The 15,675-nt window shown below is 35.3% G+C and overlaps 1 protein-coding gene across 2 annotated transcripts in view; it reads left to right on the forward strand.

Moving 5' to 3' along the window:
* The window catches only part of Gask1b (golgi associated kinase 1B), a 59,852-nt gene extending 47,082 nt beyond the window's left edge, over positions 1-12,770 (forward strand). For both annotated transcript variants that reach the window (XM_005330932.5, XM_013361013.4), the window contains exons 4-5: positions 5,454-5,680; positions 9,874-12,770. In XM_005330932.5, the coding sequence (XP_005330989.2) occupies positions 5,454-5,680; positions 9,874-10,081 (435 nt within the window). In that variant the 3' untranslated portion in view covers positions 10,082-12,770. The remainder of the gene's footprint in view (positions 1-5,453; positions 5,681-9,873) is intronic.
* Positions 12,771-15,675: the final 2,905 nt, after the last annotated feature.

A 15,675-nucleotide genomic window follows, 5' to 3' on the forward strand; every position in this document is an offset into this window, starting at 1 on the left:
AGTTGAGATTTCTTGGGGAAGTCAACTAGCCTCTTTGCACCTTAGTTTCCTCGTTTATCAAATGGGACTATCTGTAGGACCTATTTGTTAAGTTTACAATGAAGATTAAAAGAAACAATACATGTGATACTTTAAGTATATGGTTTCTGTCCATACTCAGCACTTGATATATGGCCACTATATTTTCCATTATTAATATTAATGGCACAGTTTGTATATTTTCTTTTCATTTGAGTAGTTTTTAATTGAAAGTTGTATATAAGATGCAGTTATTCATACTCATCTCAATGGTTTCTTCCTTATACCTGCTCTTTCCCTTTCCTATTTGGTGAGATTTGGCTTTCCATTCAAGGATCTTCTTGCATCTTTGTCCAGTTTTAGCCTGGTGACAACCACCTTGCTGGGATGAATGCATACATGGATGGCTGTACCATTAACCTTTTCCCACTACACCTATTCAATATTCATGCCATATTTCTTCCTGTAAACCTGGACTACTTGCCAATCTGCTGACCTTTATAGTGTCCTCCAACAACATAAACTTCACCATCCTTTCAGACGGGCAAGGACGAAGCCCTGTACTTCTGCTTCAGTTCTTTGGACAAGGGAGAAGATCTATCTTCCTGCAAGTGTTAGGAGGTATATTGAAATGTCTCCTTTGGCTCTTGCTTTTTTTCATAAGTCACAAAGCCATTGAACTTTATTTTGGTTGTTGCTATTTTGGTTATGGCCACAAAGGGAAGAGCTAATATATTTTATTACCTTTATTCAGGCATTGCCTGAAGTTAGTTGTTTAATCACATTGTCTTGAGGAAAAAGAAGCTATAAAGAAACTAACACAATTACTTGATTGACTGATTTTTGAAAACACAGCTAGAATAGGTGGTGTGCATATAGTTTGAAAGATATAGGTTCTGCAGATTTCTAATGGGTCTTGTTGAGCCAACTCCTTAGAGCATGGGTGCCCTCATTTTGACACTACAAGAAAAACATGAATCACTTATAAGATACTTTTTTCCTATAGGCAAAACTGGGACTACCAAAGGAAATTTGGATTAAGAAAAATAAATTTCAGAAGGAAATATATCTAAAAATATTCCACTAGGCTCCTCCACCCCAATTGGCTGGAACACCTGGATTTTTATAAGTATACTTTTAGCTAGAGAAACACTGAAAAGATACATTTTACTAAAAGAGAAAAGAATGATTTTCTGGAAAATTGTGGTTGGCAGTCTTCTTCAGATGTGGAAGAGCAATTTTGCAAAAATATGTATTTGTTTTAAAGAATAAGTTGTAAATTCAAGTACTGCCATGCTGGTGACTAAAATTCACAATTGCTTAAGTGACAAAATTTATACCCAAATTTCCTTCTTTGTAGGATAATTAACAGATAATAGAGGCACAAAGATATGAACTACAGTGCTTACTCTTGTAATAATTAAATGAAATGATTGTTTTAATGTGTGCACTAAACAAGTATATTAAAACTATATTATGGATTCATAGCTATGTAGGATGTGCTTTATTAGGCTTTAAAAAATAGGTAAGCCATCTTAAATGGAAACAGGGATATGTTCAATATATAGCCAAAACAACTGCCAACCAAAATGGCACTGAATTTAAGGAAGTGGATTATAGTTTTGTGGTGTTCATTTCTGGTGTATTGAATGGGAATTCAGAGGAAGACTATTAAAAATTCTAAGAAGAGTTAGCATGATTTAAGAGGCAGACAAGCCTCTTGCTGGACCATGGCAATAATATAAAGACATAATTTAGTATAGTTGGAGGATAAGATAAACAAAGTAAGATTATTTGAGACCTCACAGTCTTATTCTATATCTCTCAGTGTGCGCACACACACACTCACACTCAACATGTGAGCATTAACATTTTGTAGAAGAGAAGTTGAGCTGAACACACAAACTCATTTTTTGTGATAATGTCTGTTAGACATGAATGTCACAACAGTTGGCCAGACAAATGGTAAAATCATCACAGACTGTTGAGTGATTCAAAAGTAGATCACAGAAAGAACTTTACAACATACTGTAGGAAACAATGTAATGTTGGTGAAGCAAAAAAAATATAAATAAATAAATAAAAACCTGACATCAGTCTTTTCCACTGATAACTTTTAATATTTTCATGTAGTTCAAAGTTAGAAATTTACAGCATTTATAAAATTATTAAAGGTTAGGACCTAAATGCTAAACCTATTGTTTAACATCAATATATTTACTATACATGGCTTTTGCTAGTTTGGGCCTGAAATACTCCATAAAGACCCATGTGTTGAAGGGTTGGTCCTCAGCTTGGTACTTTTGGAAAGTGGTGAAACCTTTAGGAGAGGGACCCTAGTGGTGGGAATTTAGGTCATTGGGGTTGTGCCATTGAAGGGGATATTAGGACTCGGTTACTTCTTCTTTCTCTCTTTTGCTTCCTGGCCCTGAGGAGAGTGGTTTTGCTTTACTACATTCTCTTGCTATAATATGCCACCACAGGCTAAAAGCAGTAGGTTCAACAGACAGTGGACTAAAATCTCTAAAACTATGAACCAAAATAAACCTTTTATTTTTATAAATTGATTATTCCTGGTATTTGTCATAGTGATGAAAAATAGACTAACACAGCTTTTTTGTAGAAACAAAATTAGCTATGTGTCCTACTTCTTTCTCCACCACCATTAACTCAACAATAAAGGAGATTAGGGTTCAGAGCTGTTGTAAAAAATTTGGCAGATTTTGTCCTTAAGAGTTAAATTCTAAACCCATACATTTAATGTAATAGATCTTGTTGTTTTGATCAAAATTTTAAAAGATTTTTCTTCATTTACAGATGTCAAATATAATTGAACATAAACATATGGTGATGGAAAAATTCTATAAAGATTCTTTGGTAATGATTATTAATGTTTATTTAAAAAGGCAGAATTGGGTAAGAAGTTGCTTTTAGAAAAGTTATTTTTTTTATGTTCTCCCTGACCTTAAAGAGTTGTCAATCAGATGCAGTCTCTTTTATAATTTGATTTCTCTTTTATTGAAAAGCCATGGTACTACGTGTAATGAATGAATCATTTGAAGATAAGAGGCTAAATAAATTTTCCTAATAGTTTTAAATTTATGCTTTTGTTTTTCAGTCCATATGCTCTTCTAACCTACAGTGATTTGCTTGGGAAACCCTGGCTCACCCTGTGTAGGCTCATGTCAAACAAATGCACTTTAATCAATGGTGGTGACTTATTGTTCCCTGGAGTGGTTATTTAATTTTGCAAACTTCAAAAACTGGGCAAATGACCTTTCTCTGTTTTCTAGATGTAAATGAATTTTTTTTATCAAGTGCCATCCTTTGAGAACAGTAACTGTGACCTTTTGGTTAGGTTTATGGCCCTATAGATGAGCTGCTTGGAAACAATCTCTTATTACTTCTAAACAAGCAGTGTACCCTCTAAGCTTTCCAAATGCTCATTTGCTCATTGACCACCTCTGCCATATATGATAAGCTTTACTTAAGCTTTGTAGAAAATTGGTCTATAATAGCTTCTCTTCCAGTCCCTGCTCTTCAAAGCATGAAATTTGATACAAAATTTATTTACATTCAGAAAACAGAGAGGAAGGTCATTTGCCCAATTTTTGCAGATTGCTGTCGTAGCAAAGGAAAAGTAAATGACCACTTCATTTTCTTTGCAAGTATGAAGGTGAGGAGGTGCTGGCCATAGGGAACTTTGGCCTTGTTGTCCTGTCCACTGATGAACTGTAGTAGATGTTCAATCCTTGTTTATTGAGTTTTAATGTAAGATCATTCCAAAGTAGGCTAAATTTTGGCACTCTATTTCTGTGTCACTTTCTAAGTAGCTGGCCTCCCACAGGAACCAGCCCCATGGGAGCTGCAAAAACACAGAAAGAGGAGAGAAGCATGGGAATTAACTATCCAAAGAATAAAAGTCAGTGTCTGTGTCTACACATCTTTTGAATTATGAGCACAGATAGAATCTTTGGTCTCAAACATTCAACAGAATGTGCTAGGGGAAAATTGTGGCATTTTGGAAATAAACAGATCTGTGCCTATAGCTTAACTCTGTTACTTACTAATATTGTACCCTGGGCAGGTTACTTAACCTCTCTGAGGTTCAGTTCTTCTTATAAGATGGATGTATTGCACTTTATTTTGGAATCTTGTTATCTATGAGTTCTTCAACAATAGTAGAGTTTCAATTTTTTTTTCTCCAGGTTTGCTTTAGTCAGACTTCCAATACTGTAACAAATACCTGAAGCTTATAAGAAAAAACGTTTATTTGGACTCACAGGTTTGGAAGTTTTAGTCCATGGCCAGTTGGTCTTTTGCTTTTGGGGTTATGGTAAAGCAGTAAATCATGGATATTGCATGGCGAGGAAGGGTCTGGAGTCCCAATATCCCCTTTAAGGGTCCACCCTTATTGACTTAAGACCTCCACTAGGCCCATCTCCTAAAGGTTCTACCTCCTCCCAATAGTGCCATGCTGGGGACTAAGTCATTGACACATGAGTCTTTGAGGCCACTCAGAGTCCAAACTACAGCAGGTGTCTCCTAGATGCTTGCATCAGGGCTGGAAGGTATACAACATTTTCATTAGTCTTCCTACCAACTATGCAATGCAGATTGTACCATTTCCTTTATATAACGATTAAATGGAGAGATAGTGTATAGAGGAATCTGTACAAGATTGTGGAGCTAAGTGTGAGAGCAGAGAATTGATTTTAAATTTACTTAATTTGTAGATTTAGGCTTTATTTTACCCTGATTCATAAAGATTTATTTTTCTTTTCATTCCCCAAATGGAATTACACAGTTTTCTAATTAATCTGTTTATCCTCTTCTGAAAGGTGGCAGTCCTGTTACCCATAACGAACTCCAAGTATCTCAATAGTTTTCATTATTGCTCACTTATTCAGAATCTACCACCACATAGGTAATGGTTTTAGTTTTCATTATTGGATCTAAGATCTTTCCAATAGGTTTCTTCTAAATTATTTCAGATTAGCTACTTTAATACTGAAGTCCAATGCAATTTAGGTCAGTGAGATTTTGAATAATCCTACCTGAGGAAGAAAGCAAGATGTTACCTCCTGGATAAGTAAAAAGTACAATAGTGTCTTGTCTTTTCTGAATAGTCAAAATCCTGCTGGCCATAAGTCTACATGTGATGTCAGTGGGAACTTTGAATACTCAGGGTGGAGATTCCTAACTTGGATGATCTGACTCTGGAGCTATTAGCAGAAGCTGGAAATGCTTACAGCCATGGATGAGTCAGAAGGCTGTGAACCCTGGACTTATTCTGACAGTTGTCTTTAATTGAAGGATTCTGGCAAGTCAGCTATTCAGACAGCACCAGCTCTATGGAAATCTTCTGACTTTCCCAAGTTTTATTTTATTTCTTACTCAGCGTCTTGGATTTTGTTTCTGTTTTCCATTTTCAGATTTATAATCGCTTAGATACAAATTGTTGTGGATTCAGACCACGCAAGGAAGATGCCTGTGTACAGAATGGATTGAGGCCAAATTGTGATGACCAAAATTCTGCGACTCTAGCACACATTATCCAGCGAAAGCATGACCCGAGGCATTTGGTCTTTATAGACAATAAGGGTTTCTTCGACAGAAGTGAAGATAACTTAAACTTCAAATTGTTAGAAGGCATCAAAGAGTAAGTTTGTTGTGGGAATAACATCCTCTGGATGTGGCATTTATGTTAAGTAAGTGGTAAGGTTAGGAGAAAACTCACCATATGTCTGATAGCTTTAACCCTTGAAAGGAACTGTGAATGTGAATCTGGGAGTGGTGAACTGGAGAAAGGACGGATGTCTAGAGTGCATTGGGGCATCAATTAACAACCTGCACGGGTGTGTTGCTTGGTCCTCATTATGAAAATCCACATGGGTTAAGTTGGAAGACCGCAGGATGCCTGGAATAAGAAATGGCCAAAGAGGAATAAGCAGGTGGCAGAGGCTGTGTTATTAGGGCATGTAATAGGACATGGTGGGAACTAACAGATATGCAGATATTGCGATGGCAGGATGTCCAGATTCATAATAAACTCAAGTGACTTTTATGAAGGCTGTGTAAAATTAAAGCCAATCTGGTGTGTAAGGTACAATATCCAAGGGACAGCTGGATATTTAAGTTTAGGTAGGAAGCTTTTTTGGGGGTGGGGGGAGTTGGTACCAGGGATTAAACCCAGGGGTGCTTAACCACTGAGCAACCTCCCCAGTCCTTTTTATTTTTGATTTTGAGACAGGGTCTTGCTAAGTTGCTCAGGGCCTTGCTAAATTGCTAATGCTGGCTTTGATCAGGTAGGACGGTTTTGGGGACACTTGAAAATCATTTAAATAGACAAAGATTTTGGAGCAAAGTGTTTGAAATCTAAAAGGGAGGGCTGATGAGAACCGGATAAGAGAACAAGTATAGCTGCACTCAGGAATGACCAAGAATTTAGGGGAGACCTCAAAAATCTGGTGACATTTGGCGGGACTTAGAAAGAATGCAGGGTAGAGTGGGGACATATGTGGAACTAGAGAAAATGAATTCTGCTTTGCAGAAGTTAAAGTTAAAATACAATAGGAAGGTGGGTATAAGCAAAGCATATAATACACACGTGTGAAAATGTCACAATAAAACCCATTATTTTCTACAATTATTATGCACTATTCATAGTAAGTAACAACATGATGGGCGCTTATGGAATACTTGATCTTACATTTATTTAAAACGAGGAATGTACATACTTAATAGTGGCAGGAACTAGCTATAAAGTTTGAGCTATTCAACCCTAGCATGGAAACTGACTATATTTCAAGGTGATGAAAGATTTCAAAGAGAACCATCTTCTCTTTGCTTCCTACCTTGGTCTAAAATCAGATTGACTAGGACACTGAGGTAAGTTGGAGACTTACAAATACAATGATACTTTAGTACAATAGTAATTCTGTGAAGTTAAGTGACTGCTGGAAAGCATACCAGCAAGTCTGAAATTGTCAAAGTGGTACATGACTGAATCCCAGCTATTCTAGATGCGGAGGCAGGAGGATATTAAGTTTGAGGCTAGCCTGGATCACAGTGAGATATCACCTAAAAAAAAAAAAAATACAGTTGAAGTTAAAACTCAGTTCTTCCAAATCCAAGCCCAATATTTTTTTCTTGTAATAATATGTGGTGTTCATGCTTGGTTACTATTACTTTTCTCAATAAAGGTTAAATGGAGCTCACTGATAGAGAGCTTGCCTACCATACATGAGACCCTGGGTTCAATCACCAGCACTGCAGAAAACAAAAGCCGAAATAAAACAAAACAAAAACACCTAAAATTTCTTGTTTGTAATACTCTGAAGCATATTTTGATTATTCTTCTGAACTCTAATACTTAGGTAATGTGGATTTTATATACTTTAAAGATTAAAAGATTTTATATACTTCAAAGATTAAAAAGTGAGTTTTGTGAGACCAATTTCATGACGTTTTGTCATGTTACCTATCCTATTGACTATTGATACTTGTTCTTCAAGTTATTTTATTTTATTTTATTTTATTTTATTTTGCACCAGGATATGAACTCAGGGGCACTTAACCACGGAACCACATTCCCAGCCTTTTTAAAATTTTATGTTTGGAAACAGGATCTTGCTAATTTGGCTAGGACCTTGCTAAGTTGCTGAGGTTGGCTTTGAACTTATGATCCTCCTGCCTCAGCATCCTGAGCTTCTGGGATCACAGGCATGGGACACCTTGCCCAGCTTCATGTTCTGTTTTTGTATTGAAGGTAGAATATATGACAGATTCTATTTTTTGAGTGTCTAAACTAGGGAAATTTTATATGTAGGAAAATTTACATTCCTAAGACATCCCTTACTTAATTGATATTACAGGACCTGAAATTTCTTCTCAGAATTAAAAGTTCCAGCAGAATATACTCCATCCACTTTAAACATTCATGTAGATATAATAGTCTTATTTGTTTTTTCAGAGAAAATTCAACTTCAAGTATATTGTGAGGAACATTGGGTTTAAAGCTAAATCTTTGAAATATAATTCACACATTGAGAAGTTAAATGAAGACTTCACTAATTCCAGATTTATGCATTGAATATTCCTGTTAATCAGTGTATTGCAAAGACCAGTGATATTTTTGTTTTCCTTTATGAAGAGGATTAGTCACTAAAGAGACTTATGGTTTTAACAGTTTCATCTCTCATATTCTGCCACAACTAAATTAGTTGAAGGGCTATAGAATTTATAAATGGATTATTAATACTTCATAGAGTAAAAAGGCTACTCAATTAATATTGTAGCCTACTAGATCATATAATAAATGTCTCAGGAAACTCAGAGCATCTTGTAAGCATTATGTCATTCATTCCACATGTCTCAGAATTATTAAACATGCTTAGCTCTGGGGCCTTTGATTTTCAGGTAGGATCAGAATGGCTAGAGCCCCTAGATCCCTTGAATCCATACTTCCCATGTGCCATTCCTCCTGTGACTCATCAAAAAGAGGTGGCCGGGCATGGTCGTGTATGCCTGAAATCCCAGCGCCTGAGGCAGGAGTATCGCCAATTCAAAGTCAGCCCCAGCAACTTAGTAAGAAAAGGAAAGGGCTGAGGATGTGGCTCAGTGGTTAGGTGCCCTGAGTTCAATCTCTGGTATTAAAATGGAAGAGGTGCTTAGAAGGTCTGAAATTTCTGGCAGTGTGTACCCTTTAAGCGAGTAAGTATTCTTGCTATAGTTTTAAAGGTACAACTGAATTTATTTTAAAATTAGTATTAATCCTAATATTTTATAATACTTCTGTCAAGATTTTAGTGAAAGCTGGGAAAGACCAAATGGTATTTTGTACCCTCTTAAGGTAATGCAACAAAGACCCTTCCAAGCTGGCCTTAGGTTTACCCAGAGAGATGTCGTATGCAGTGATTTGGCTCTAAAACTTGTGTCACTAAATTTATTTGAAAAACATTTGTGCAAGTCAGCTTTCCATGACGGTAGCAAATACCAGAGATAATCAATTTATTAAAATGAAAATTTTCTTTTGGTGTATAGTTTTGTAGCTTTCAATCGATAACCAACTGGCTCTGTTGTTTTGGGTCTGTGGTAGCCCAGTATATCATGGAGGGAGTGCATGGAAGCGTAGTCCCATCTACCTCATGGCTAAGAATCTTAAGAGAGAGGAAAAGGAAGCGGGCAGGACCCCACTATCTCCTTCAAGGTAGCAATCTAAAACCTCCCACTAGGCCCACCTTTTAAAGGTTTTACTGTCTCCCAATAGTACTACCCTGAGGACCAAGCTCTTAACAAATGGGTCTCTTAGGGGACATTCTAGATCAAAACTGTGTCCAACGTTAACAATCCACTAAATATAATGCTCCCAGAAATCCCAAATGTATGTAGTAAAATGAGAAATTTTCCTCTCTCAGTTGTATAACTTCTACTCTTTGAGAACACTTTACTGAAACTGTCAGCACTTTGTTCTCACATTTTCATACATAAAATCCCACCTTGTCACTGGTGAGGATGTTGATGAAATGGAGCTCAAGACTGAAGAAAGTATTTTTGCTTGTCTCAAGGAAACCTAATTCTTTGCCACTCTTTGCCTACATACAAATGACCTTAAATAAGACATTAGTATGTCAGGTTCTCAATGGGTTAGGAAATTCAGTTCATTCGAAACACATGCTTCTACTATATTATTATTAAGAGAAGTGTCATCTTGGCAGTGACAAAAATGTTTTGGTTCTCAAGGTATCATTTAATTACGTGATCTATGCGGGATGAATGAATGGCAGGGCAGTTGGGAAAGGACTCATATTTCTAAGCAATTACTAAGGATGAAATATCACGTTGTCTTTTCAGGTTTCCAGAATCTGCAGTTTCTGTTCTGAAGAGCCAGCATTTACGGCAGAAACTCCTTCAGTCTCTGTTTCTTGATAAGGTTTACTGGGAAAGTCAAGGTGGTAGACAAGGAATCGAAAAGCTTATTGATGTAATAGAACAGAGAGCCAAAATTCTTATCACTTACATCAATGCACATGGGGTCAAAGTGCTACCTATGAATGAATGACAAAAGGGTCTTCTGTGTACACTGCTGGATATGTTTATGCATTTTTGTTTGTTTTGAAATCAAGTACATCAACCTCAAGTCCTCCTAGGAATGAGACAGTATATCTGAATATAAAAACATAAAATTAATTTAACCTGAGCACTATATGCAGACGTTAAAATGGTTTAAAAATGCATACAGCTCAAAAATATTCATTTATATTTTTGTCTAACATGGCATGTGTATATCAACATCTGGCTATGGGAGAGTTCTAATTATTATTCCAACTAATTTGGAAAAGCATTTGTCATGTCACTTAACAGAGCAGTATAAACCAGAAATACTGACTCCTTTAATAAAATATATTTTATGCCGTTTGACTTATCTGACCAACTACAAATGGGAATGGTTCTTGAGGTTATTCTGTCTCTGATAGATGACAATCCTGGCACTGCCCAGAGGCAATTCTACATTGGGAAACTGAAGCACATGATCTGTGAAAGCAGAGGAGGCTCTAAATGTATTCTAAATAGAATTGATGGATGAATTCCAAAACTACCAGTATATTTTCTATAGTATCTAAATAATCAGCCATCATTGAGAAGTAAGAATAACATTCAATTGTTTTTTTTTTTAAAAACTTACTTTGTTGTCAGTATGGAAACATCCATATCTGACAGTGTTATATGTTGGTTAGCTTTGCTTTCTCAGTTTTGACCCAATTTATGTTTAGTGTTTTAGAAATTAAACAATTCTAAAGTCTGATGTTACCTATTTGAAAATACACTTAGTATTTTTTCAATGAATACTTTAAAAAACTTTGTCATTTTACCAAGAATATAATTACTGTATGTTTTATTAATAATAATGGTTTTGTTCTATGTAATTATATTTAATCAGATTTAATTGATTTTGCCCAGATAGTGACAATAGGTCTAAAAACAGAGTGAGTTTAAATTTATTGTCTATTTTATTTCAATATGAGAAGTACAAGCAAAATAAATTAAAACTTTACTCTGATCAGTTCTTCTCAATGAGAACACATAACCACAACTAAAACAATGAACTTGGACAATGTTAACCCACAAATAATTACCCCAAACTTCCTCTGTGAACTCTGTAATGAGTTTGGAAGGACTTTGACATAATTGTATCCATCTGTTGGGTCTTCATGTTCCTGGAAGATACCCAAGATCATCTTGTATCATAGGTACTCATAAAGAGGCTTCAAATCTAGAACAAATCATCATTTCCCTCCCACTCTCCCCATCCTGCTCCTTACGTAAAAATTGATTTACTGACTGGGATATAGTTCAGTGGTACAGCCCTTGCCTTGGGTTCTATCCCACAATGTCAAAAACAAACAAACAAACAAACAAAATCAGAAAACAAAGCCAAAAAAAAAAAGCAAATAAAACTAATACTAAAAGTTGGTTTATGGGGTATTTCTTTCCCCAAATATTTCAATATACAAATTATGAATGTTTACAATAAATTGTCTCTTTTCTCAGTTCTCTTATTCTAACATACAGGATGTTTTCTGTATTCTCATCAAGGATAACTCAATATCATTATGAATTAAAACCATTAAAGATATTAGAATATAGGCTGGATTTTAAAAGAAGAACATATGTATAGATTTTAATTTATAAAAATCTATAGAGTAAATTATCAAAATAGGATGTTAAGCACAAAGAGAAGATGGACCAAGGGAGAGGGATCATTTGATTATCAATTTATAACTTGTTTAGGCTCATCTTCAAGTAGTACACTTAGCATCCTTATTTGCTGTATCTGTCCTCTGAAAGTTGCAGAGGGAGTACCTCTCTCTGTTCCCACAAATTCATAGTACTTGTTGGTCCACTGAGTTCTTACTCTGTCTGTTCTGACCCTGCTGTCTATAAATCTTCTCTCATAAATCATTCTCTTAATAGAAGAATTAGCCTAACACAAGTTTGGAGACATTGATGTGAAATAACTATTTTTTTCAATTTGTCTTTATACCTAGTCTTATCAAAGTGAAATATCTGCAAATAGGGTTTTTAAAAATATAATTTACCATCTTAACCTAAATTTGTGATATTGATGGTATGAATTCCAAGCTCCTTAGAAGCTATTGGTCTCAAGCTACACTGCTGCTTTCCTCCCATATGTGAACCTGACTGTATTTGCCTTTAGTTATTCTAAAATATCTAATACAAAATGAAAGGTCCAAGAACACATCTATTTTAGCAACATTAGAATTTTAACAGTGTATTGTGCTTTATAATCAGTGAATAATTCATGATGTATTATTTTTGAATAATGGATAGCTAAAGGCTAAGCTGTTAATTCTAATAGGTAACTTTCTTCTTTAATTGAAACAATGAGAACACTTTGTGCATTTCAGATGCATTCAGATTATGCTGTAATTTGGTTCTCATAAGCAATTATGTGGTTTATTTATAACACTATAACAAATTTAAAATAGAATAATTTACCATGGAAGACATGCAAAAACTTACTCTGTATGACATTTCTTTAAACTGATGATAAGAAAGTAAATATGTAGCTTAAAAATCTGTAATAAAACATTAGATAGTAAATATGTGTGCTATTTTTGGTAAGTGGGTTCATTTTCTTTTCTGTAGATGGGTTAATTTTCAAATGCTGAATATAGAAGAATCTTTGTTACCTTTACCCATGAATAAAGAAATGATTGAACAATTAAGATCTGTACTGAATAATATTTGTGTGTGGATATATTTGATATCATCATTAATGATCATTATACTTTCTCTTGGTGTGTGTGTGTGTGTGTGTGTGTGTGTGTGTGTGTGTGTATACTGAGGCATAATATGGCAAAGTGACTTTCCCCAATTTATACAGATGTTGACCTAGAATCTACAGTGCTGGAAATGACATAGAAAGTTAGAACACCAAAACTTTCTCAAGAGATTTCATTATCTACCAAGACAAAATAAAAAAATTCTAACTTCAAGCATAAGGGTAATACAAATACACACTCATAAGTAGTGATAAATTTAGGCTATATTTTTGGGAACCTGCTGAGAATGAAATAAATAAGGAAGCTACCCATTCTTTGAAACTTGTGAAAATCATATTGTCCAGTTGACTGAACATCTCCCACGTGTTATGCTCTGTGCTAGACAGTACAGATGTTCAAATGAACCAGGAAAGTTTTAATACAGTAGCCATCAGATAAGAACTGTAGTTAGGTTTTAAGTTACACTCTTAGTGGCAAAAGTATAGGAAAGCAATTCTTTTGAGGAATGTCCAGGAATAGAAATCGCTTAAGTCAGGTTTTAGTCACTGTTGGCAGACTGCATAGCTCTGGGTCCAAGGTAAGGAAGAATATCATGGTGGAAGGGCATGGTAGAGGAAAGCAATTCAGAATATGACAACCAAAATGCAGAGAGAGAGAGAGAGGTGGAAGCCTCCACGACCCCAACTTTATAACTTTGCATTCCTATAGAACCAAGACTTCTTGGTTGATGTTAAGATCTGTCATCATATTGAGCTATATCCAAGTCTCCTGGGACTATGACTCAGCACCCTCTAAGTACCTGGGCAACCAAGCACAGTGAAATAACTTCCTGGGTCCCTGTGTAGGGTGTTCAAATTCCTAAAGGAATTTTTACTTTTATACTCTTGAGCCTGAGATGGATAAGGTCTTGCCAATTCCTCAGGTGCCTTCAAGCCATCTTTCCTATTGTTTCTTGTAAAGTACCTAGCATTTTTATTGACTATAATTTCTTCAACAACCACAGCTATTTAGTTCCAGTTTTACTTGCATTTTTTTCTGATCAAACTTCAAGTTTTTCAAATCCTTCTACTCTGCTTTTTTGCTCCTGTTTATTACGGTAAACTTGACTAGGAGCTGCCAGCAATTACATGTCATGGTCTGAATGCTGTACTGCCCTGAAATTTCCTCTGCCAGGTCAATTAGTTCATCACTTTTAAATTCAGTCACACAGAAAGTCTCAGGACATGGGAAAAAATGTAGACAAATTCTTTACCAGAATGAAATTTAAGTGGCCTTTAGTCCAATTTCCAATAGATTCCTTTTTCTCATCTGAAACTTCATGAGCCCAATCATTACTATCCACAGTCCTACTGGCATTGACATTCAGGTTTTTGAACCCCCACTTGAATCACACATTAAACTTTTCTTATAACAATCTAAAGCTTTTACAGCTTACATCTCTAAACTTGTCACAATTCGTATCTCCACAAATCAGGTCCCAAGGTTTTTGAACCACATAGTCAGGTTAGTCATAGCAATGGTCCCACTCCTGGTACCAATTTCTGTTTTAGTCTGTTTCTCATTACTGAGACCAAGAGATATGACAAGAACAATTTAGAGGTGGATAAGTTTATTTTGTCTTGTGATTTCAGAGGTTCAGTGCATGGTCAGTTGACTCCACAGTTCTGGGCCTAAGGTGAGGAAGTACATCAAGGTGGAAGGGTGTGGAGGAGTAAAGCAACTCAGAACTTAGTAATGAGGAAGCAGATTGAGAGAAAGAAAGAGAGAGCTCTGTTTGCCAAGGATAAAATATTAACACCCCTGTGATCTACTTCTTCCAGTCAAATCCTACCTGCCTTGGGTTACCACCCAGTTAATTCATATGGGTGGATTAATCCATCAATTAAATCATACCTTTCATAATCTGATCATTTCACCTCAAAATTCTTGCATTGTCTCACATTTGAGATTTGTGGGGACACCTCATATCTAAACCACAACAGAAATTATAAGACTAGAGGGTTTTTTTTCTTTTGTACTCAGATTAGGAATTTCACTGTATCTGTAGTCTATTTTTTACTACTATTATTCAAAGTGATAATTCCAAGTCATTTTGTGGCTGAACAAATTGACCTAATCACTTTAATATCTTGTGTGCATCTCTGTGTTCCAGTATGATAGGAATGGGAGACAAAAGTAGATATTTGTAATGAATACCATGATTAGTCAAAAATGCGTTAACTTAAGTTCTGTGTTGTACCAGTGGCACTAAACTTTTTATGAGCTCTGATTCACTGAGAAGCTGATTAAAAGTATAGCCTGTCTATATAATTCTCCATATAATTTCAAGGATTCCTCAGATTTGTGGATATCCATTTATGGAAATCTTTCTTGCAGGATCTTTGGTTTCCCAGGTTAACCATGCTTGCTTTCCAGTGTAGTTAAGAGGATGGGAAATTTTATTATGCACTCTAGAAAAATTTTTGCTTAATATATTTTGTTTTTATACCAAGCTGGAAACTTAAGTTTGGGCAAATAATATTTAATTAAAATACTTTATTCACCAGTAGAATTTGAAGGATCATTCACTTTATTGATACTTAAACATTGGCAGCCCATGCTATTAGTGCCCAAACTACTTCCATTTATTCAATATGGAATCCTTTCAAATTTATTTTTGATTAATGCTTTAAGTTATTAAAAAAATTATCAGCTGACTTATTTCCTCTGATTTATATATTGGTTTAGAGTGTGGAAGAAGTTAATGTATAGTATTAAAAGAAGTTACTTCATTTACTGCTTGGAGTTTACTATTACCATAAAGTTCCCACTTTTTATAAAACAATTTCCTAAATAAATACATGAACTT

This window comes from Ictidomys tridecemlineatus, chromosome 9 (assembly GCF_052094955.1).
Source record: "Ictidomys tridecemlineatus isolate mIctTri1 chromosome 9, mIctTri1.hap1, whole genome shotgun sequence".
NCBI lineage: Eukaryota > Metazoa > Chordata > Mammalia > Rodentia > Sciuridae > Ictidomys > Ictidomys tridecemlineatus.